This window comes from Antennarius striatus, chromosome 10 (genome assembly GCF_040054535.1).
Source record: "Antennarius striatus isolate MH-2024 chromosome 10, ASM4005453v1, whole genome shotgun sequence".
NCBI classification, from domain to species: Eukaryota; Metazoa; Chordata; class Actinopteri; order Lophiiformes; family Antennariidae; genus Antennarius; species Antennarius striatus.
The window spans coordinates 2,857,500-2,883,289 of NC_090785.1; the positions used below are offsets into that span (position 1 = coordinate 2,857,500).

Genomic DNA, 25,790 nt, shown 5'->3' on the forward strand with positions numbered 1-25,790 from the left:
GCGTCAACAACAACACCTTACACACTCCAGCAGAACACACTCAGAATTTAAAATGGCATCGCAACGGTCCAAAAAAAGGAAACGGAGAAGCCGTACAGGTGGTGCAGCGCAACTTTATCAGGAAGGACAGTTTCAAGATGCTTCTTCAGAGCGTTTCAGGTCACTGGGAAGATTTCACACAGTTAAAATATAATCCCTCAATGGCGCTTCATGTGTGTGTTTGTTCTTACGTCGTCACCTCTCGAATGAAATGTGTTTCCTTTGCAGTGGTTTCAAGTAAATTTACTCAAGGAGAATGTCAATAATAAAACCATAATATAGTTAAACTCTTGTAGAGGCATCTGGACTGCGTTTGTAACTTCAATTTATAATAACATATTTTTAAAATGTCAATTTTTTTCCTACCTAATAAAATTAAACCTCTTGAACCAACATGTTGTCAACTGAAGGTTCTAAAAATGTACTTCCGATTATTCTATAGGTTGTATTTGCTCATATATCTGCAGACTGATGTGGTTGAATATTATCTATAGTTCAAGTAATATGGTTGTATGATTACCTTACCTTTCATTTATTTACCCTGCAAATATGAAGAATATAATGAAATATAAGGAACAGCTCTGGGTCTATGTCCCAAACAGAGTCTGGAGTTCTGCAGAAAGCCGATGTGAGATTCTGGAGTCAGCCCCTAGTGGGCGTTACAGGGACTGCAGATCTTTACATTTTCACATTTGACTGTATTTATAATGGATGTGACTTTTATTTAACTGTGCTATTCCTGTATTTCACATTTATGTTAAGGAGATACAGTAGGTCCTTGAGATACGAGCTGCTCGACATACAAGCTTTTTGAGATGCGAGCCGTCGCTCTGTCCATATTTTGTTCGACATACAAGCAAAAATCAGAGATACGACTTGGGCATCAGGACACCATCGCTAGTTGGTGAATGGATCAGTGAGACCGGATCTCATTCTTTACCACGTGTTGGCGGATGGATACAACATCAGTGAGACCGGATCTCGTTCTCGTTGGTGGAGTAAAGACGTACAGTAGCTCGTGTGTTCTTGTGACTTTTGCATTTCTTTTCATTCTTTATCATTATTTACATAACTTATATAATTAATTATACACAGGTAAAGTCTGCGTGTCTATTGGTTGATTAAAAATGTTTTTTCTTTCATAATTTAGGGGGTTTGGGGATTTTTTACGAGGCTGGAACGTATTGAAACGATTTTAAATAGTTATTTTAAATGGGGAAAATTTGTATGACTTATGAATTCAGTCACGGAATGCATTAAACTTGTATCTCAAGGTTCTACTGTATAAAGAAAAACTTTCAAACATATACTTTTAATCATCATAATGTTTAAATTGCATTTTCTTTAAATTTCAAAATCACCCAGTATGTATTAAAGCTATGCCGCTAAGCTCCTGTGACACTTTCCATCAACTAAATAAATCTCTGAAAAATAAAATAAGAACACATTTTATTCCTTTCCAAACATTTCCACGCCGGTGTAAAAAGTAGTTCAGCTCACATCAAACACAGAACCTTCCACCGTGGCTGCGTCGACACTGGAATCCACACATTCAACTTTACTATTCTGACTCCCATGTGTCCGTATCTGCTTTCATTAGCGCAGGCAACGATCAAAAGAGTGAACCCACATTCGCACAGGAATCACTGAAGAGCTGGCCAGGACCCACAATAACCCACCATATCCTTCTCTCCAGGAATTAGTGTGAATACCCAGAGGGCCCAATTTATTGGTGAGCAAAATTCATATGAAGATTTGGCCAAAAGAAAAGAAAAGAAGAGGAAGAAGCCGGCTATGCAGGCGAAGCCACCTCTTACACACACACACACACACACACACACCGTTAGGTTGATGGGGGTTAACTGAAAATACTTGTAATAAATCTGGTTTTATTTATGAAGCAAATAGGAGGAGCTGCTTGTAAAGTGATTGTGTTGCGTATCAGCGCTGAAAGGAAAAACAACATATAAGAGCATCATGAATGAATTAATGACCAGGAGATGAAACGTGGGGGGAAATAAATGTAAAATCACCACTTAAAGCGTTTAAGATATACAGGAGTTTACACAAATGCAGTGTCATGCAATATATATACATCTTTATTCAACTTTATGGTCAGCTATCAGGCAGCAGTTCCTGTTTTTTTTATGTTCTTAATTATTCTATTCAGTTTTAGCTCAGTAACTTCTAACGTATGTTTAATTTTGAGTTCTTTCATTTCTAAAAAGAAATATTATTTTGCCCTAACAGTAGTTTCTGTTTCAAATCACTCAAAAATAGAAGACCTGCCTGCTCCGGCTCCGCCAGTGACTAAATGTGTTACACTTAGTGGAATTAAGCAGATTATTCATTCGACCTTGTTTTTTTTGTTTTTTTTTTCAGACAAGGGCTCTTTTTTTTTTTTATCCTTTGGCCTTTGATGTCTGCAAATAAATTGGTTTGCAAAAATCCCTCCAAACTGCTTTGTTGGCGTTTAAATTTAATACCCTCGTGAATCACTTCTGAAAAGTATTTGCAGAGTGAAGAAACTCTTGTTAGTATTCAAAAGGTGACATGTCCAGTTGTGTGTGTGTGTGTGTGTGTGTGTTGCAGCGCTCTTGTGTCGCGTGTTAATGATGTCACACTCACGTGCATGGCCAGGATGCTGCGGGGGATGAGCTCTCGGTACTGCCGGATGGTAAAGTGCCACGTCTTGATCCTCATCAGATCATCGAAGGCAAACTCCAGTATCAAGCGACCCTCTGTGCAAACCTGCAGGAAGACGACGAAGAGTTAACGTGACTTCACGTTTCCATCATCTTTAACCGGTGGCTGTCGGTTGACGTGGACACACACATAAAAACGCACAAATGAGGTGTTCATTGGCCAGGCGTGATTTTGATTTAAAAAAAAAAAAAAAGACAACTAAAAAAATGCTGGAAGGGCTTTCTCTTCATTTTTTGGAATTCGTTCAAGGATTTTTGTATCATGGAGCGAGCTATTATGCTCTCAATATTTGCTGTACTCGCTTCCCTCATTCAGATCGTCCGTCCTTGGGACTCTCAAAACCATCCAGCTATTTCTAAAATGTGAAAATAAATGTAATCTGGAGAGAGGGTGTGTTTACACCAGAGACAAAAGAACTTCAGGTCAGAGAGAGTTGCCAATTAGGAGGAGGAGGATGAGGAGGAGGAGGAAGAGAGAGAGAGAGAGAGAGAGAGAGAGAGAGAGAGAGAGAGAGAGAGAGAGAGAGAGAGAGAGAGACGGTGACAGGAAAAACATTTCTTCGCCCCTTTAGCTGAATTCTGCGCTCGCTGAAGCCGTTGCGCTTCTCCCGTATTTTGTTGCTGTGACAACCGGGGAGAGAGGAGAGAGAGAGAGACAGAGAGACCGAGAGAGAAGGGGGGAAAAAAAAAATCAGCTGATTAGTTGGCATGGCAACGGCAAAGATGTAATCCCACCAGACACACTCTAATCAATGCCCTCAGCGCAGATGGTCTCCTGAGGATCAGCAAGAAAGAGGCTAGCGGCTATACTGCCCCCCGCCCCCCTTCCAACCCCTTTCCAACCCCCTCAGCCCACTATCACACCCCCACCACCACCACCCATCCCGATTCACCCTCTTTCCTCACTTCTCACCCACCCACCTACCTCTGCTGGTCACATGTTACACAGCTAATTCTGTTAGTCAAAAAATGAAATAAAATAAATAGAGCGGCTGTTCCGACTGACCCTGAACGCAGCGCGCCCCCCACCCCCCCAACGTCTGGACAGTAAGACGGTATGAATGATGTCATTCTTTGTTAACGTCGCATCTTTTCATTATTTTACCAACTGAGACGACAACAAGTAAAGAGGGAAGGAGCACCTCATGCTGAAGTAGAAAACACAACTATTAAACTTTTTAATACTCAGACACTATATGACTGGATTTGCTGATCGTGCACAAACCATTCTAGGAGGCTGAAATATATTTATTGCATTTGGAGCGTTCTTGTTTTATTTTATTCTTAAAGCCGGGTCAGATTTTGTAATATTTAAAAAAAAATCTTTTTTATTTTATGCTGCTTTGACATGAGAAATTCCTCCTGGGGCTCAATAAAATCTGACTGAATGAGAACTTAAAACACTGATTTTAATTTTATTTCATTACTTTCCTCATAAACCAGATAAATAGCATTTTGGAAATCCAACAAGCGAGTGACGCAAATCGCATCTGGGATCTACACCGTTGGATAATAACCTCGTCTGAGCTCGATAAGTGTGGATTAGACTAAAAACAATGTGGAGAAATAATCCTTGATATTTGATGATGATGAACATTTATTCTGGATTCTTAGTCTGTGTGAATCTGGCAGCAGTTTGCCAGAATGAGTTCGGGGAATGAGGGGAAAGATGAGAATCACCAGAGCTCACTTGGACTTTATTTTTTTATTGTTTTCTTGTGAAATAAAATTTATTAAAAAGATCTAATAGTTAACTGAAGTAATTCTTGACATCAGATTTATTTTTTTTAGCCAGCAGCAGTGAAATAAGTTGAACTGTGTTTACCAGTGAGCCAGGAGTCTTCTGATACTTTCCAGGTGCTGTAGCCTACAGAGGAACAATGCTGCGCTATTGATTTCTTTTACCATAATGCCAAATGTGTATGAAGCATTACCTCCACTATCGCTCTTATTCCTCACCACAAGCTTTCTGCTTCTCCGTAACTGGAAAAATAAACCATCACACTGGCTAAATCAGAGTCAGAATTAAAAAAAAACAACAAACAACCAACTTAATTGTGTAATAAATGTGGAGGAATTTGACTTTGTGGCTCTGCTGCAGAGATATATCAACCACAAACGCAACCCAGGCAACGTTTTCCACAGATTCAAGCATGCAAAGCTATTTATTCCTCCATACTGAAAGAGGGTTGCTTAAAATCTAATATTTCTCACAAGAGTTTTAACTGTTTTATTTCTTTTCTTTATTAAGGCTAAATCAGATTCCCTTATGAAAACCAAAAGGAGGAATTTCCCCTTGAATTAAAAAGCGATCCATTAAATGGTATAGCCCTTCTCAGAGAGTCCCCATTGATTTAAGAGGACGGTCATAAATCCTCCACAGGATCGGGGGGGGGATCCTCGGCTCCAGAGGAGTAAGAAAGGATAACAGCGTCCTGCAGCTGGGACGCCATTCACCGCCGTCCACCGACGTGACGATCCATTAACGGCAGAGGAGCCGAAAGTCACTCGATCGATCATTATAAGCGTTCGCCGGTGGACGGAAACATGTTTAAAAAGTGTTTAACCAGCTTGTGTTGGGATTAGAGCTGCTAAAATTAGACAAGTCATCGATTCATTAGCAGTAGAGATGTCATCTGTGAATATTTTAGTAATTTATGAGTTGTGGATTGTGTGGAGAGTGGATGGTGCAGGTTCATCCCCACCAGAAAAAAGTCTTCATCAGCTGCAAGCAGTCATCATAAATTCAATAACGAATCTAAAGGCAAATAGAAAGAGGACAGAAAGAGATAGGAGGCTGTTGTCACACCCCCACTCCCCCAATATGGGTTTCCCTTCACGACATAATGATAACAAAACACACTGGTTATGAAAGTGTGAGTAAACGAACATGGAGTTCTGGTGTCGTGACCTCAGCGGGTCAGTCCAAACCGCTAACCTTTGATTATTCACTCCAAGTAGTGACGAAGGTTTGATTCACATATAAATCTAATTATCTTCCAGGTGACCTGCAGTATTTCACTGATAAAAGAAAATTATTCTGGTGGATTAGTAACATTAGAATAAAACTAGGATTAAAAATCAAAAAGAAAAAAGCTCAGAAAAACGCATTTCGCTCGTCAACACCCCCCCCCCAAAAAAAAACAACAACTAAAAAAACAAAGAAAAAAGAAAATCCGAGATCACCGTGTCACTAACTCGCTTCTTGATCTTTGCTCGCCTCCCAGCATGCAGGACCCCCCCCCCCCCAGAATAGGACACCAGTAACAAGGGTCGCGGCCTTACAGCTGACACACGGCGGCCTAAGAAAGCAAAGGCTGCTGTGTGGCAAATGGAGGTGCCGGGGGTCCCTTGAGGAGGCTGGGAGGTTGGGGGGGGGGGGTCAAATTGGCAGCCACGTGTCACCTTGTCAACACCTTAACCGCCCTGTGGACAAGCACACACCGCTGGGCGGAGTCACCCACTCCCACAATCCTGCAGAGCAACAGTCACTAGTCTGCAGATGAGCAACGGTTTCATCACAAGGCTTTTCTTCTATGTGGGGTTGACTCATCAAACTGGATCTCACACATCATGATTTGTATTAAATTATGTTTTTTTTTTCCCATCACTGAATACAAGATCAAGAAGAGAGAAATTAGAAATGTGCATGACATTAAAAACTCGTGCAATTTTGGTGATGCGTCCGGTTAACGCCTGCAGGTTTGCAAGGCGTTGCTTCCTGGCTTTTGCACACTGTGAACAATCGACACGAAGGAACCTCGTGCATCACCTCGGTTAGAGGTACAAGCAAATCTTTGGACACCTAAAATGTTGCAGAGAGTGTCTCATAGAAAAAGAAAACGGTAGATGTACACCAAAACCACAGCAAAAAACCAGCTGATGGAAAAATGTGCAAAAAAAGTTTAATTTCTAGATACTTTCCAGTGTAATATCACCATCTTAGCCAAAAGGTGCACTGTATTAAAGCATTGTATGCAAAGGTTCTTTTTGATAAGTATTACCATTTCTACTATTGTTACACTTTTAACTAGAGCTGCAGGCAGTGGCATACATTTTTGATATATATGCCTAATCTCTTATCACGATGGCCACATGCAGACTTTAAATTGGGGCTGCACAAGAAGGCGTTTGAGCAGAGCAGCACTTCCATGTGCAACAGTCAAAATTGCAGGATATGCAATGTCATGTAAGACAAATACACTAAATTCTAAATACACTCACACCCATCACAAGTTGTCTTTGTTAGATGTAAAGAAAAAGCTGCAAGATTTCACTGAAGTGATCTTTTTTCAGCCAGTTTCTCCAGCATACACTTTACCCTCCCTAGAAATGGAAGCATGATGCATGAGTTTACTGATCTCTTTTGTTATTAAATGTGTTGTTTTTATCAAATACTTGTCCGTCTGCTCTTCCCTCTTGTAATGTTGTGTGTTTCTTTACATCATGACATAGATTCCTTCCACTGTTGTGCAATCTGTCTAATACATTACCTTCAAAATATGCACTTTGTGCAAAAATTGAACATTAGACAAACTACTTAGTCACTGGCTTGTATTTTACGTGCATAAATGAATAAATGAATGAATAAATGAATGAATGAATAAATAAATGAATGTATAAATAGATAAATGAAAGATAGATAGATAGATAGATAGATAGATAGATAGATAGATAGATAGATAGATAGATAGATAGATAGATAGATAGATAGATAGATAGATAGATAGATAGATAGATAGATAGATAGATAGATAGATAGATAGATAGATAGATAGACAGATAGATAGAGGAATAAATAAGTAATAAATGTACATCCTTAGTATTTTGATGTCCACTCATTGCCTGAACTCCACCAGTTATTAGTGCCAGGCTTTACTGCTTTACCCTTGACCTTGATGTTGTCGTACATGACTTGATGTCTTTATTGCAATGTGAAATAAACTCAATTATCTGATGACCATGTTGTTGTTTTTTTGTAGGGGGGGGGTCATATTTGATGTTTTGTTTTGTTTGTTTTACCTATCAATCAACTTGGTGACTTTAGTGTTGCTTCAACTGACAGGAGCGATGGCCAGAAATACAAAAAAAAAACCCAGGAGTTATCATTTGAAAGCAGCCAACACCAACAAAACCAAATCTGAATCTGAATTTTTTTTTACGAGAGAATTCGACACACAGAAGGAGAGAGAGAGCGGAGAGAGAGAGAGAGAGAGAGAGAGAGAGAGAGAGAGAGAGAGAGAGAGAGAGAGAGAGAGAGAGAGAGAGAGAGATACGGGCGGAGAGAGAGGGAGAAAATGGGAGAGCAGGAGAGCGAGTTGGGAGCTGGGGATGATTTCTCTAGGGATGAAGGATGTGTGTGTGTGTGTGTGTGTGTGTGTGTGTGTGTGTGTGTGTGTGTGCGTGTGTGTGTGTGCGTGCGTGCGTGTGCAGTGGGTGCAGCGGGAGAAGGAGGAGGTGGGTTGAAAGGAAGAAGGGGAGGATGAGAGAGCGGTGGAGTAGAGAGCGAGGGGGGAATGAGCGAGCGACCGAGGCAGGAGTGGGGGGGGGGGATGAGAGAGAGGGGGAGGCGGTGGAGGATGGCGGGGGGGTACGGTGGTGGAGGAAAGCAAGGCGAGGCAGAGCTGATTGAGATTCGGGCCTCCAGAGCTGCAGGCTCGCTGCTGCTGCTGGGAGCTGGGGGAGAACACGCTCCGTTATTGGAATTCTTTTTCTTTTTTTCTTTTTTTTAATGAATTAATTCTTCTCATCCAATTTAGGTGAAGATGAAAAGAGAGCAGCGCTGCGAGCATCAAATTTAGCTTTTTGTTGACCGGGGCCTGGGCCGCTCGGTTAATATCACACACTTGTAATATATTATCTTTTTGGTTCCTTTTTAGGAAACCTTGTTTACAAAAAACCCAACAACAGCATCATAAAAGGACATTTCCTGTGTGTGTGTGTGTGTGTGTGTGTGTGTGTGTGTGTGTTACTGGGGATGTTTCATACTCATTTACTGATATGACAAAACAGCCCCCCCCCCATCACCACCACCAACCAACACCCTTTTGCAGACGCACATGTCCGACCCTCACCTTACACCGAGCGCTTCATGAATACAAAGCGATCTCCCGTCTTCACGTATGGAAAGATTGGTACGACTTCACGGACCTTCCTCGACAAAAAAAACACATGTAGGCGGTCATGCATGTAAATATACATGAACACATAACACACACACACACACATGCAGATGCTAAAACTGAGGTAAACACCTGCCACATCTGTTACAATTTTAATTTGACATGTTCAACAAAAGGCAGCGTGGCGCTTTAACGTATAAAAAAAAAAAATCAGGTTGAAGAGCCGACAGCTACGAGGATCCCTTTAGAAAACGTGTAGAACGTGATTTATGTGAAGGTTTATGTGAAAAATATGAGCGCATTTCCTTTTAAAAAGTTATTTAAAAGTTAAACTGAGCTTAAATCACGTGACTGTAGCTGATTTAATCACAAATTCTAACAGCCTCAAACCAAAACTAATTAAAAAAAACTATGAGGCTGCATCACCTTCATATCACGATTGAATTGGATTCCATTATATATTGGTGAAGTTCTCGATCAATCAGAAATATCTGAACTGAACTGATATCAGCTTCAAATATTTAACAGTTTTGGTTCAATGTGATGAAACTTTATTAGAATTAAGCCTTAAAAGCATCTCCATTTTATTGTGTTATAAAGAAGTTGTTCAAAAAGCGATTTATTTAGCATTGGAAGCCGATCGATAATCTTTACTTGTCTTTTCAATCTTCACTCCAGATCTCAGTAACACTGAAGAGCGCGCTCTAAAAAGCAGATTATGATGTGGTGACATCTTTTCTAATTCACCCTGCAGACTCACGGTCCATGCCAGGTCAGCCAAAAAAGTTAATTTCAGACTCTGTGCAGCACACACACACACACACACACACACTCACACTCACACTCACAAGAAGAGGGAGTCCATGCAGTCAAGTCCTGAAAACAAGAGGGCGTATAGCTGTCTAATGTCAGAACAACCCGGCCTGGTGCTGTAGCTCAGGGTTCACGGTACAAAGAACATGGAATCCCTTTAGCTGGGCTGCTGGGAGCTGACAAGGTATCAGGCCTCAGATTCATTTAGACAGTCAGCAGACATTAAGAGTCAGCTAGCCATCTGGATCAGACGGCGGTGGAGCAGATATCCACTGGGGCTCAGAGGGGTTTTCTCTCCCCAAAGACAAAAAGCAGATGAGCTCAGCTTTTGGTGCTTTCAGGAGATCTGAATTATCTCACCTGTGCAATTTGTGTTTCCTCTGCTTTGCTTTGCTTTTTTTTTTCTCTTTTTCTTTTTTCTTTCTGTGTTTCTCGCTTAAAGCGTCAAACCGCACAGCGAACTGTTTGGAGATCTCATTCACGTCCTGATGGCGACGCCTTCGGAGGAGCCCGAGGGGCTTAAGAAGCCGTCGCCGACTCCGGCATAAGAAATGCATGCGGATACCGGAGTTAAGGAAAGATAGGCCGAGATCTCTATACGTTAAAAAAAAAATTAAGCTGTGTCATATATTCAGCAAAATGACTCAGCTGTCCACAGATGAACACAGAAAAAGGTTTTGATCGCTGTAATTATCGACCCTGGATCAATTATTTCTACACTCTGGGTGTGAGAAACGATCACAGTGACTAATTTAAATGTACGTATTTCTTTTTTAAAAAGACCGACTCATAAAAATTGTGAACGTTTTCTTTACAGGCAACATTCATGACACCCGCTGCCACTAGATTGCACTAGAGCACCAGCATCTCAGACTAAAAATATCCACTAAATGAAGTTGGAAAAAGCATATTGGAACACACCCCGCTCGCAAAACCTGAAGTCAAACTATAAAATTATGATGTTACCGGTTAGCATCTTAATTTTCCAGTTTAGCTCTAAAGCTAAAAGCATCAGCCATCATTTTGAATCTTGACTCGCAGATCAAACAGTCTTATCAAGCAGAGCTGATCAAATATCAATCAATATTGTTTTAGGTAATGTTTCCTGTACCCATGATGAGGAGTGATGTCATTATATATCTTATTATTATTATTATTATTATTATTATTATTATTATCATATTCTTATATCATAAGGTGAGGCAGCTAAAATTCGATGAAAGTGTAATTTAATTTAAGTGTATAAACTTTTCATTTGATCAATAATTTAATAAAGCCAGCTGAGAACACACACTCACACACACACACACACACACACACACACACACCTGTCCGTATTTGAACCTTTTGTGACTTAATAACGTCGGGACAAAATGAAATCGGGCGGAAAGAACTATCAGAGGGTGTAAATGGATTTGATCTTTAACCAGTTAAACACCCCGTCTGCTCTGCTATCGTAGCGTGTGATCAATTATTCATGGCGGGAGATGCTCAGGGATGGTGGTGTGTGTGTGTGTGTGTGGAGGGGGGGGGTGATGGGGTGTGAGGAAGGGGTCAGGTGTTACCTTTGTAAACATTGGCTTCCCGTGCTGGGTGACCATCGTGCACTGATCACAGTCCAGGGTGATGCAGGAGTTGTGGAAGGACTCCTTGGAGTGTTTGAGGATGTAGTGGAGCTCGGTGACCCCCCCCTCGAACACCGTGCTGAAGTAACGGGGGATGAGCGTCCGTCCGATGGCTGCAGGGAGACACAGGAGAGGACAGATGTTAAATATACGACCAGACCTAATGTGAACCTGGAGGGGAAAACGGTGACGGTGAAAATGTCGCATCACTAATGAAACGCAAGGATTTAGAATTATATGTTTAATTACACGTCCATAAATATGTACTTACTACCTAATTAAATGGTTATTCTTAATCCTATTTTACTCTCTATTTAACTCTGGTGTGACTTTTTGCATACATGTTATTCAAGAATATGACTTCAAGAACAGACATAAACGTTTTATCGGGTTATAGAGGGAATGAGGGAAGAAAAAAATCACTTATAATGTAAAATGTTTAATTTAGTTAAAAAAATGTAACTAAAATGAGAAAAGGTACATAGAAATGGGTACAATAGGCTGGATTGATTCCAATCCAACTGTTGGATCAATAAGAACAGAACACATTCAGACATTAGCTTTACCTGTGTGCTATTCTATTCTGATTTACACGAGACCATCAAGTATATAAAGATAAAATAATAATTCATTGGCCGAAACCTTTTAGTTTATCTTCATTCGGTTTAACTACAGCTGCCAAATATAACCCTCAGTTTTTATCGCCTTCAGCAAACATCCTGGAAGTTTTTTGTTTTGTTTTTTTTCTTTTTCTGGCTGTCTCCTGAAATGACCGTCTCCGACGCAGACAGCTAAATTCAATTCTCAAAAAAAAAACAAAAAAACAACTGACAATATCATCAGTTTAGATCCCTCAATACACTCCCGCTACGATTTGACACCTCACTCGGCGCTCATACTTTTCCACGGTCGTCAAATGAGAAGAGGAGGAGGGGAAGAGAAGAGGAGGAGAAGAGGAGAACGTCTTCACATAATTTATCAGAGTAGTAGCACTCGATGACTAACTTTGGTATTAAATTGAATTATTAAGATGGACCACTTTTACAGTGCAAACTTTTTTTTTTGCAGAAGCCTAAGGAGACAATGAGCAGACTGCATGATGAAAACCGAAGGAGGAGTCGGGATGGGTGGGTGTGTGTGGGGGGGGGTGTCTTCAGTGTTTTATAGCCCCCAGGCTTCGTCTGGTTTCCATCTCCTCCGTGTTAGCCGGAGTCAAGGGGAAGAATGGATGATACAGACACAGAGAAGCTTACATTTCCCGTTACATTATGGATGCACAGCGATGGCACGCCAGATACAGATTTTTTTTTTCAACGCTATAAATTCATGTCCTGGATTGGTGAGATTATTAAAATATTTAACAATGCACTATATTTTCTCAACAGCTCACTCTTGATTCATCTGGCTAAAATTCAAACTCCTTATATCATGAGAACAGTTCAAGATACTTTAGCTCAACAGCTGCACCTTTTCGTCTTTCAACTTTTTCAGTGACTTTCGATATAAAGAAAACTCTTCACAAGGACAAACTAAAAAAAATACACACAAAAGGAGGACAACGTTCCTTACTGGTGTCCAAAATCCACAGGAAAAAAAATCCAGCAGGGAGAATTGTGCTCCAGATGACACTTCTCCAAGCGACCGGAGCGCCGACTAATCAAATCCGATCAAAAAGCAAAGAATAAAAACATAATCTAATACGGATTATCAGAATTAAATGTATTGGAAAAACACAATTTTGCTACAGCAAATACTTTGTCCTGCTGGATGTATACGCCATCCAAAAAAAAAGTGTGCTACCACCTCGCTAATGGCTGTGCCTATGGTCTACTATACTATACAGTATATACAGTATATAGTAGATCATACTATAAATATATATATATATATATATATATATATGTACTGTATATATATATACCTTAATCCCTCGTTATTTATGGTGAATGCGTTCCAGAACCACCTGCAAAAAATTAAAAATTCCGCGATATAGCGACAAACTATTTATTTTATTATTTACGGTAATTTAAACATTTATGAACCCTCCCAGCACTGATATTAAACCACCTTATATCTACATTACCTTTTCCCACACTCCTATAGACTGTTTAAAGTACTTTCATATTAAAGAAAGGTGTTTCTTTAATACACGGAAGTGCGCTTGCGTTCCGTGAGTCTCAGAACGCAGCGCGCACACGGATGCTGTCAGCCAATAGCATGCGCGTACGGTATCACGTGACTACCTACTAAAAATCCAAGATGTAGTGACGGCGTGCATCTTGAAGCGCAAATAAGCGAGGGATTACTGTATACACACACACACACACACACACACACACACTTATATATATATATATATATATATATATATATATATTTCTGTATTTTTAAAAAGGTTGCATCCTGTGAGTAGCCAGGTTCCTTCTGAGACCACCATCAATGACAACAGAGCATCATCAGCAAACAACTACATCCAGATATTTAATTTGTGCTCAAGATGATGAGAAGGATTTACTGACTGACTCTTCTGTAAAGACACTATAACCGGTCCAATCCGGCCCCTGCCATCATGGCGGGGGCCACATCGGTGCGTTCTTAAGAGTTCCAGGAGCTAACGATGGAACTCCATGGAGGTCTTAAACGCTGTTAACCTTTTTGTGCTTTTGAAATAATAATATCCTCACTATGAAGGGTGTTAATACTGGCCTCTCTGCTACATCCAAAGGGCTCCGGGGTCAGCTGATGGGAGGGGGTCTGATTCTGATTCGTAGCAAATAAAGGGTGAGCAATCACGAAAAGTACTTTACTTTTATTTTCTTTTGTTTATTTCTTTCTGAGCATCGCTGGTTGGAGTTGGAACAAGCCTTCTAATCCCGCTGAGCGGTCGTGACCTGATCTCCCCACTGAGCGATGTGGGACTGTTAAATAACAGGAAAAAACAAAACAACCATAAATCCCGATTTTTTTTTTGGGATTATGAAGGCCAGGCTGCTGGGATTTTCCTGTAGCCTCCCTCGTTCCTCGCCGGGCGGAACAAGCCTTTTCTGTTCCTCTACATTCAGCTGCCTGTCAAATCTCCATCATTAGAACCGAGGAAGAAGAAAAAAAATAGGAACAGGACGGCCACATTAACCAGCGGCGCACGGCCTCTGGTTTAGAGCAGAAATAATCCATCTTTGGAGTCAACACTCTGCTGGCTAGAATTATGCTCCCGTCTCTCCTTCCCCCTTGGGTGGGTGGTCATGGGGGTGGGGGGGTGGAGGGGTGTTGGAAGGCTGGGAATAAAACTTAATTTAGAAGTGAAATATCCCCAAAGACAGCGGCTCTGGAGGCTCCTGAGGTCAGACCTGGACGGTCGAGTCCCAGGGAGAGAGAGAGAGAAAGCAGGGCAGATGAGGATGGATGATGTTGGCGGTTTGGGTGAGGGTGGAGGAGATGGGGAAAGGCGGGGGGGGGGGGGGGGGGCTACCCGTGACTGGCATGTTTTTCAAATTCGATAAAGTCAGGCATGACTAAATAACACATAAAATGTTTGGCATCGTGAGCAGTGGCTGAGGCAGGGGGGGTTGGGGGTGGAAGGGGTGAGAATGGGAAGGGGGGGGGGTGGCGAGCTGCAGGGTCCACGATGCTCGCTCTCTCTCTCTCTCTGTATCTCGCCCCCCCCCCCCCCCCCGCTCAGCCTCCACCACGGTTGAAAAACAAAGTACGTCAAGGAGTGGAGCTGACTGCTAATGCAGAGGAGCTCTGAGGAAGACGAGGGGGAGGAAGACAGAGTCGAAGGGGGGGTGGAGGTTTGTGTGTGTGTGTGTGTGTGTGTCTTTGTGGGGGGATTTGGGGGGGGATTGGGAAAGAAAAATGACTGAGGGATAGAACGAGAGAGACGAAACAAGCAGGGGGAGATGAAAAAAATAAGGCATTGTCAATGAAGGGGGGGGGGGCAGCTCAGCGAGGACTAATAGGATGGAGAGACAGCGAGGGGAGGAGGGTGAGACAGGTAGGTGCTTCTCGCCCACCTCGCTGAAGCCGTGCAGGAGTTCTTCTGGATGTGTGTTCTCAACCAAAAAGCGTCCTAATAAAACCCAGTGTGCATAACCCGGGGGGGGGACAGAGTGATAGATAAGCATGTAATGGCGGCCATGCTAGCAAGTTTTGGATCATTTGAAGCGCGGTCGTCTCGTCTTCCTCCTCAAATGTTTCCTCGGCTTCCTCTCACGCAGTATTTACATTTGAGGCGAAAAGCTGAAGACGAGTCGTCAAAAAGCTGAAAAAGGCCTCGTCGTCTCGCCTCGGGGGGCATTTAGTGGGCTTTAAATGGACATAAGTCAAGTCAAAACCTCGGTTTCCAACCACAATTTGTTTGTTGTTTCGGAACACATTTTTTCCCATTACAAATAATGTAAATGGACTCAATCCGATCCAAAATGCTAGAAAACGACCTTTTTTCAACATAATATATGATTTCATAATGTCATTTATATATCAAATTGTATAGTAATGAAATATATCGAAGAAATGTAAAAGAAGGAAAGTAAAAACAAACAAACATGGACGTAATCAGGTTATTCTAAGGTACGAGTTACCGTCGTCTTTTGGACAGAAGTTTACGGTACCGTAACTCGTACCGTAGGCAATGGAACGCAAACTAAGTGAAAAATTATTAAATATGGTAAACTAAAATAAAAAGAACATTACAGTTAAAGCATAAGAACAATAAAAGTAAGAATTTTTACCTTTGTGGTGGTGAGCAGGTGTGTTAAGTACGATCCTGTGACGCTCTTATTTTGCAACTTCCAGTTTGTACCCGGAAGTGGTTACATGTAAATATGATGCGCTTGTTCTATTGAGTGCGACGCGCGTTCTGTGCCAGTGTTCAATTGAGTGTTCAGGTGAGGAGGAGGACGGACGTCATTGCGTTTGTTTCGCGTTCGACTTCCAAGACAAAAAAAATTCTCAATTTTTTGGTCAAATTCCAATTTGTTCGATGTCTGAAGCGTTCAAAAACCAAGGTTTGCTTGTATTTTAATACGCTTTTCTCTCGCGCTGAAATCAGAAAGATATTTTTAAAATAAGATGGCAGGATAAGATGACTGAACGATAAATCAAAGGATCGTTCCAGAAGGAGAAGTTAAAGGTCATTTTCTGACCTGAGAATCTAAGGTGACGTGTTCAGATTGCTGACCTTGTACAGGCAACACCCCCCGCCTCAACTGTCTCCCACCACCCCCCCCCCATGTATTGAAAGATACCAAAAGATGCTCAGCTTAGAAACGCATCCAACTCCAATCTTTAAAATTGAAGATGTAACAGTGCAATTATTGGACGGGTCAAGGCTTCCGTGTCCCATCGTCCACAAAAGAAAGAGTTAAATCAGCAGGAAGAGGAAACAGACTCCACATATGAGCTTTTCCGTTAAAAAAGATTTCATACCCAGTGACAGATATTTTCCCTTCTCCTTGCTTTATCTCTATTCTTAGCCTTAATGTTCTGTTTTCGCTGCACCATGCTGATTGGCCCATCTTCAGACGCGGGGGCCACTCCAGAGATGCGCATTAGCCGGTGTTTGTCTGGGCAAACACAACAAGCGGCATATGCCTCTCAAGTAACATGTACCCAAACATGTAATTTACATATAATTAACGTGGTGTTAATTAGTCACATTCATTCACGCCACTTTGTTTGGGGATCGTCCCCCCCACCCCACCCCCCCCACCATCACCACCACCACCACCGCCACCGCCACCCCGCCTCGCCTCATCCCCTCGTCGGGGCCTCGGCTCTCCTGCCAGCGATACGGCTGGAGCCGTTTTTCTGCTCGGAAAACGAGAGCTGGGGGCAACGGAAGGAAGAAAGGTCGCCCCGCTGGCTGACGTACACTTAGGGACACACACACACACACACACACACACACACACACACACACAGAGAACACGCAACACACACACTGACACGTTGCTGATTAAAATGCTTTATAGTTGTTCTCATTAGTACCCCCTACCAGACCCCCCATCTGCTCTCATGTTGGAGAAAAAATGAAAAAAATGAATTATAAAAAAAAATTATTCGATATTGTTGACTCTGACATTATTATTAATTATTATGTCTGACACAAATTTATAACGTAACACTATAACTACTGTAGCTTTCTTTCTGCTCTTTTTGGGGGACTACTTTCTTAAGCGGATTAATATCATTTGCTGAAGAATTTCAAACACTTCTATAGCATATCTGTATGCTGCACCTCTTCATTGTGATTCTACGTGCGTGTGTTTGTGTGTGTGTGTGTGTGTGTGTGTGCGCACAAACACTGCAAGTCTAAGTTTGTGTAATCCCTTCTTTAAGCGTTTTAAATGTCTGTGTGTCATTTGACATTCATCACGCACAGGAGAGCAGTAGAGCTATATGTTGTGAGTTGCCTGTGTTGTCCACTCAAACCCTCCCACACAGCCACACACACACACAAACACACACACTTAGAATATACAGTCCATGTACAGTAATGATGCACCTAGGGACTGGAGAGGCAGCTAGGTAAACAGTATGTACACCCACACGCATGAACAAAAGTAAATATGTATATGCATGCAGCGATGTAGGAAACATAAGTGCACTATGTTAACACCTCTGGCATTTCTTTACGGGTAAACAGGCCATTCATTATTATTTCTATAGATCTGTGTTGTATTTGTATTTAAACAGTGGAGACCTCTGAGTGAGGCCATGAATTTAGTGCGTCTCTGAATAATCTCGGAGTGGCAGTCTCTCGCTCTACTGGGACTCGGCTCCAGGACTGGACGGTTCAATATCAGCTGGGCGGCTTTGTGCCAAATAATGATGTAACGACATAGTCAATGCAAAAGCTGAATGTTTAAGTCGTCTTAGAAACCTGCTCCAGCACCAGACTGACAATGTGAATCATGGGAGGATAACTTTACCAGCTGTGATCTACCTCCTGTAGCATCGCTCAAGGATCCCGTCAGCAACCGTGAGGAAGAGGATGATGTCGGTATTGCGTGCGTGTTTATGCAGGAGAGACGGCCGGACCTTTACATGGGGTCGGCAATTTTTGTGGACAGACATGAGCTTCGGGCTGAATGTCTCAAATATTTCATTTAACATGCTGGATATGAGACGGGAAAAAGCAAAATAACAGTTTTATTTCGTTAAAATTGGTGAACCAATAACCCAGATTTTAATGAAACAGAAAGTAAGAAGTAGGAATCATGTCTGGTTGAACAGGTAGAGTGCGGAAGGTCATCACCAAACACCCACCTTGTGGCGGAAAACGCGAGACGAGCCCCATTCAAAGAGGAAGTCATCCAGGTTCATCCAGAATCTGCAAAAAATCTGCCGTCTACTGCGCTGAAGAGTTGTCATTTGGTGAGGCACAGATAAAAGACACGTCTATTCTTTGACAAGTACCGAGACTTGCGTCTAATTTTGGGCAATCAGTCAGTTTTGAGAAATAAAAAAGAAAAGAAAAGAAAAGAAAAGGTCAGACTGTGTTTGCTAAATGGCATTATCTGGATTTTGAACGAGACCAGAAACACTGAGACAAGTCAGGTCTCCTGTCACTATTTGTTCCAACCTGTCCGGCTACTGTGGTTAACGACTGAACGACAAGCCCAACGGAGCGCCGACAAATTAAAACATGGTGGTGGTGGTGGGGGGGGAAAGTGGCAAGAAAGTCCAGAGATACTCAATGGGCAATTATGCAGCAAACGCAGTTCTCTGCAGTGCAGAAGAGAAGAAGGCTGGAGACGAGAAGGGGCAGAGCTGTAGGAGAAATACTGGATGATCCATAATGTTTGCATCCTGCAAATATTCTTCAGACAATCGCTGCTTCATTTCAATGGCCAGGTGGAGCGCAGTAGATAGAGCAAGGCACTTACAGGTTATGGGTTCAATTTCTTTACAGGTTTGGTGGTGGGGTTTAAATACATACTAATAAACAATACCATCAAATCAGATGTCATTTTCCCACATTTAAACATCCATGATTGGGTAACAAGGATTAAATAATAGAGTATGAGACCCCTTAGTTTATTACTTTTAATTATGGGCAATACAAATACAGCTGACGCGACGTATGACTGGCATTTGACTTTGTGTGTTGCTCAGTATTTACTGTACAGTGGAAAACAGAAAACATTCCCAAAATAGCATTTCCAATTCCAATTATCGGCAACGCCGTCTCAAAGATATCTGGATGACTTTCTTTTCTTCCTCGGCAGCAACAACAACCCAACATCTCCAGACAAAAGCAAGAGTGCGTTCATTAATTTTGTCTTTAATGGAGAAGAAGTGAAAGCCGGTAACAATGGATCACCAGTCAGCACGAGGTTCTATAAATAAATATTTACTTCATAATGACATTTTAAAAGTAGAAGTTATATCTAAAGATAAAAATGCATTCACAATTCCCAAACTTTAAGTCACCTTAACCAATTAATGAAGTCATACGTGGATAAAAACTGCATCGTATTGATAATAGAGGCGATTGATCAATTCAGAAACATCCAATAAGGATCCTCCTGATATGTTAGGCAATAAATATTGTTGATAAGGGACGTCATTTTTCCCAATAGTTTGAAGAACATGTTCATGAACTAAACATACTTTTAAGATGAAGCAAACAAATTATGAGACCTGGTATCAATAACCTCAGTTAGGTAATATTGATACTTTGGTTTTTTTATTTTAGTTTGCAGCCTGTGATGTATGGTCAAGCCAGCATTTTCTCGGACCTACAGAATATATTGTAATCAATAAACTAAATATAGCCAAATATCAAAATCAATTATTGCCCCTCGCTGTGGGCGACTGACGAGAAGAGAGGAGCAAAGATGAATCCCGGGTCGACATATTGACCCGTGAGCTCCATCGATTGTTGCGGAGAGCCTACAGTACTCTGCAAACAAATATTCATTTTAATCGACTCATATCTCTGTCTAAATACCCATCATGAGCTACCATTACTGGGTCAGCGGGGAGGGGTATTAGATCATTGGCAAACTGATTAAGTTCACAGTTTATAAAGCCTCCAACAAACTGGATTGTCGCAAAGCACACAAAACACACAGATGAGGCCAGCAGAGATGCAAACAATAAAATGAGAAACAACCTGCTCAGGATTTTATTTTGAAAGGATAGAGTCAAATCTTTTGTCCAAAAACAGGATTTAACTCAATTTTAAGCGATTTAAAGTTTGTAAAAACGTAATTATTGTATGAGGAAGTACAATTACATCATGTTTATCACGACAGCTGTGATTGGTCAGCTAGTGTTCCTGGTGTTTGCAATGATTAGCAAGGAAGAAGCAAGTTAAAGAATGACTATGTCACGCTTGATGGACACAGTAATGACTATCCCTCTGTCATTTACATATTTATATATATATTTTTATATTTATATATATATTTATATTTATAAATTTTTTATATTTATATATTTTTTGTCCAGACATCAACAGATATCTTCAGGAACAGTGGAGAAAAATGGAATTATTTGATTTTCCTCCTCATTTTATGCAACTTGGGGGGAAAAAAAAAAATCTAAAGTCTGAAACCTGCGAGTTTAATAAGACGAGATACTGAGTACAGCTAGAATACCAAAGCAGTGGAGAAAGGGTTAAAACCTCCCTGCATATACAGCACATACCCACACACACACACACACACACACACTCACACACACACACACACACACACACACACACACACACACACACACACACACACACACACACACACACAAGAATGTGGAATCACTGCCCAGAACATGAAATATTCATCAGTCATAAAACTTTAATTCAATCCCTCTCTCTCTCTCTCTCTCTCTCTCTCTCTCTCTCTCTCTCTCTCTCTCTCTCTCTCTCCCTCTCCCTCTCTCTCTCTCCCTCCCTCCCCCTGTATTTCGTGTCATTTTTGGCACTGCTGTATTTTATTTTGTGAGGTAAACACTTCCTCCACTGCTCCTGTGAAGAAAAATAATAATAGATTTCTTTTTTTTTTTAAAAAAAAACAACCCTTTTTTTGCACAATTGTCCAAACTCACTAGGCAAAAACGCATCATTAAGACGCCGCTGCATTTCAGACGGAGGGAACCGGCGTTCACGTATAGTTCACGATCACATCTCATCTCTCAGTTTTAGAGGTGTGTCGCTCAAACATTGAAATTCAGCAGATAAAAAAAGGGGGCAATCACACCAATACTTCAATATAATCTATTAAAAACATGTTTTTTTCTGTTGCCCACGCTCTTAAATGTTGTGTTATTTCAATGCAGTATTGGGTTTTGCTTCAGTTTTCAACATCATCTATATTTTAATGAAGAGGCAGGACGTCTGTTTCATCGCTTGACGAGCAAAAAAAACAAAAAAAAACTAGCTGCTCCTGGAAACACGAGCAGAATCTTAAAGTTTCTCACACGCATCTCCGATAAAATCCACTGATGAACTTCAAAATATGGTTTTCGGATTTTTAGAGCAAGAAATAATCGAAAGACTAAAAAGCAAAAAGACAAGAGCGTCCAACCTCAGCTGAACGCTGCAGGTTCTTCTAGACAGAACCGGGTTGCTGTAAGTCTCATTTTCTGGACACCTGCAGACCAGATTCGGCTGAACGGACCTGCGACGTTTTTGACTAAATCTGCGACGGAGAGGAAGAGCGAGGAAGAGGGAGATAAAGAACGAAAGCACAACAAGACAGGAAGAAAAACAGCAAAGCAGAAGGAGAGAGGCGTCTCCAGTCACCCTCGTCCAACCTTGCGCCACGCAAGGATGGTGACCGTTTGGGCAGAGAGGGGAGCAGGAGAGGGGAAGGATGGGGGGAGGGATGGGGGCATGCTTCCCCCCCCCCTCCCGAGGCCAGCCCTCTTCACCTCCATCCATAATTCAACAGGGGTCGCCCCCCACCCCCCCGAGCCGCAAGGGCCCCAAGGGTGCAGCTCCTCAGGGAGGACACAACACGCAGAGGAGGAAGAGACGGTAAGACAACAACCCCCCCCCCCCCAACATCCTCATCCTCACACCGACCAAAAATAGTGAACCACACTGTGGCTGCGATGCATCGCCGTCCTTCAGTTGGTCGGATTCCAGTCGGACGAAGGGCTGGATGAGGAAAGTGGAACGTTGTCCAACAACGCCTGACGCCGAATATTTCAGCACAGGATCCTCATACAGATAAGAACACACACACACACACACACACACACACACACACACACACACACACACACACACACACACACACACACACACACACACACACACACACACACACACACACACACACACACACACACACTGTGAGTCAGACTCCCGGTGGGCTGGAATCAATGATAATGAGGATCGATCTGCGCCGGCCGGCCTCTGATAATCGAGCTTTGATCAAAAGCAGGGAGTGATACCTGCTGGGTTCTCAGCAGCTCACCTGAGAGGGGGCGGGGGGGCGTATTGATATTTAGAGTGAGGTTTGAGGAGGGGGGTGGCCTTTGGGAGCCTGTGGTTTTATGCTACTGTCTAATATTCCACATTGCGGTGCGTCGCCAGCTCGCTGAGGCCAACCTGTTGAACACGTCAGCTGATTGCTGCGGCGTTCCTGCGCTTCACGACGTTCGTTTTGTTCCGTTTTACGAACTAAAGTCACTTCTGGCATCGTTTCCACCCCTGATCTTGTTCGAGAAGTCACTCCCGACGTCGTCCGTGTCGAAAGAAGACTTACCGGGGAGCGTAGGGGGTGTGGGGGGAAGGGGCCACATAAACATTTAATACTTTAAGTAAAGCAATGCAGACCCTTTCACCCATTGCAGGGCCTGATGGCTCCACAACACACTCTATTATATATAAATATGGATTTATCCACGTGTCAATAAATTTCCACTGTGAAGATGTGCTTCTTTCTCTTCTCGTGTGTGTTTGACTTTCACCGCCTGACTGTGTTTGTGTTTTTTTTATTGTGTGTGTGTGTGTGTGTGTGTGTGTGTGTGCACACTTCCTGTTTTCCAGGTGGAATTCTCCCAACTCTCCAGTGCGCAGATGAAAATGCTATTCATTATTGATAAAACTTCTCTCCCTCTCCCTCTCCCTCTCTCTCTCGGAGCACATTTTGTTGACCTTTCCGGATTATTCTTCTGTTAAAAGCTCGTGTTGCACTTGACTCTTCATTTTTTTATGAGCCGCGTGTTTGTCGTCATGACTCGCAGCAAAGCCTTCACAAAATTCCATCTGAGCAACAAAAACAAATGACAGATGTTTCGGGGTAAGAGGCCTCACGGGAGGAATTTCCCAGGATGCTTTAGACGCAATTTCATGTTTATTTCATTTATTATAAAATGTAGGGGTTTTTTTTTACTACAATTTGGAAACAACATCCAGAAAGACAATTTTTTTTACTTCCTTTTTCTCTCAAGGAAGCAGACTTTGCATTATTTTTTTTGGAAATAAAAATCTAGTATTGAGTTCCCTCTCCTCTGCATCGTACACATGCAAAATCTTTTAAAACTAAACCAGAACAATCAGTCAATGCAAATGTTTTCTCCATTGATAAGTACAGGAATTCATTTGGTATAATTTTCTGTAGATGCAAACACTTCTTGTGTACCGCAAACGTCCATAGTGGCTGAATTAAACACCTAAAAAACAAGCAGAATCTCTCAGACTGTGAGTTCCACCTACACCTTTAGCAGGTAAAAGATGGAGGAAGATGAAAGAACGAGAGAGAGAGAATGAGGGAGAGATGGAGGGGGAGTAAAGAGAGAAAAGAGAAGACATGGGTAATAGTATTTGATAGACAGACGAGCTGAGGAGGGAGGAAATGAAGATGAGCTGAGTCGACAATGAAGAGTAAGAGGAGAAAGCGAGGAAGACAAGGAGGAAGAGCAAAGCGACGGAGGGTCTGTTTGTGACTTCCATTGTTTCTCAGACTGGAAGGGGAAGCCGGGTTTTGTTTTGCTGCGAGGGGCACACAGAGAGTTGAGAAACAGGAAGCCAGGCGACCTGCCCATCCTCGTGGACAGCTGGTGCCCTCTGATAGCCGGTCCCCACTTCCTGTTAGCTCCACACAATGGTTCCCACCCTTCACCAGGCCACCAGGAAGTAAACTTCACTGACCGCTCGCCGCTGATTCTACAAGGATCGCATAAAAAGTGCATATTATGGGGCACTTTAAGCAGCAGAATAGAAATGAATTAGTGATGTGGTTACATCATTTTGTCCAGAGCAGAGGTTGAACAACTTTGCAGCATTTCAAGAAGTTTGGGAAAAGAGAAGTTTTATTTATTTTAAATTCTTAACTGATGCTTAATGTACAATAGTATTTTTTTTTGGTTTCATCCTCCTTAAAAAAAAGTTTTACGGTAAATTATTAGCCTTACCGCCAGCGGCCGAACGTCACAGCTCGCTGCTGCTCTGCCGTCACGCCAATAATCCCAGTAAGGAATGGAGATCGGCGCCAGGATGCCATTGCTATAGAAACTAGGCCGGGATCAGGTCTGTATCAGATAAATTTAGAAGCGTAGAATCTAACATACTGTTTTTACAGTAGAGTTCTGTTCTCGGTCCATACACATGCAAACAAACGTGGGAGGAATTACTTAAAAAGTCTGTTCTTGTAATGATTTATTTGTCCTTCATGCGTTTTTTTCCTGTCTTGTTTGTTGAAAGCATCCAATAAACAAAAGCGACTCGTTGTAAGTGAAGTAAAGGAACATTAGCAAATCTCAAAGACAAACAATAATAACTTTAAGGAGAGACTTGAGGGAGGGGTTTTTTTTGTTGTTGTTGTTGTTGAGGAAAATGAATTGCGTATTTCTCCTAATGTGCTTTACTTTCATGCCAGCAGGCTTTTTGTTCAAGAGTAGGTGCCAATTATTTTAGATATTGGATATTGTTTTAAAAGGAAAATGCTACGACTCCCAGCAGCCTCAGGGGAACTCCATTACGTCGTTATAGGGCTCTTGTCTTTCTTCTCTTTGGACAAATCCAAGACCAACAATGTCCAAAGCTGCAAATTTCCATCAGACTTGAACATAAAATTCACACTTCCCCTTACCTGGATTCACACACACTCCATTAAATATAGACAGGAGAATATGGAAGGACAAAAGTAGATTTGAGTACGATTCAAGCCCCTGTTATTAACTGAAAAAAGATTATTTTGAAGAAAATAATAAGGTTCCACCCCTGCCATGTTCAGCCGGTCTCTTGTGCACTCAGAGTCCTGTGATAATTAGATTTTTGTAAATTAATTTTTTTTAGTTAAAAGTTCAATTTTAGGCCAAAAGAAAATGTAATTACATCTTGTAAATTTCCAAACACACGAAACAAGGAGAAGTGCTGCCAGGTTATCACTGAGGATGGAGCAGATAAAAAAAGTAATATTGGTTTTGAATTTGTTTTTACGATTTCCATCAGGTCAACGCTGCAACTAGAGATTCATAAACAAATCAAAAACACAACTGGCGATTAAACTTTGTCGTAAAGTAACATC

General features: G+C 41.8%; 1 protein-coding gene across 5 annotated transcripts in view; it reads right to left on the minus strand.

Moving 5' to 3' along the window:
• ldb2a (LIM domain binding 2a) overlaps window positions 1–25,790 on the minus strand; it is a 66,360-nt gene that overhangs the window by 14,855 nt on the left and 25,715 nt on the right. For all 5 annotated transcript variants that reach the window (XM_068325597.1, XM_068325600.1, XM_068325599.1 and 2 more), the window contains 2 exons: window positions 11,245–11,417; window positions 2,668–2,790 (listed from right to left, as the gene is read on the minus strand). In XM_068325597.1, coding sequence (XP_068181698.1) covers window positions 2,668–2,790; window positions 11,245–11,417 — 296 coding nt within the window. The remainder of the gene's footprint in view (window positions 1–2,667; window positions 2,791–11,244; window positions 11,418–25,790) is intronic.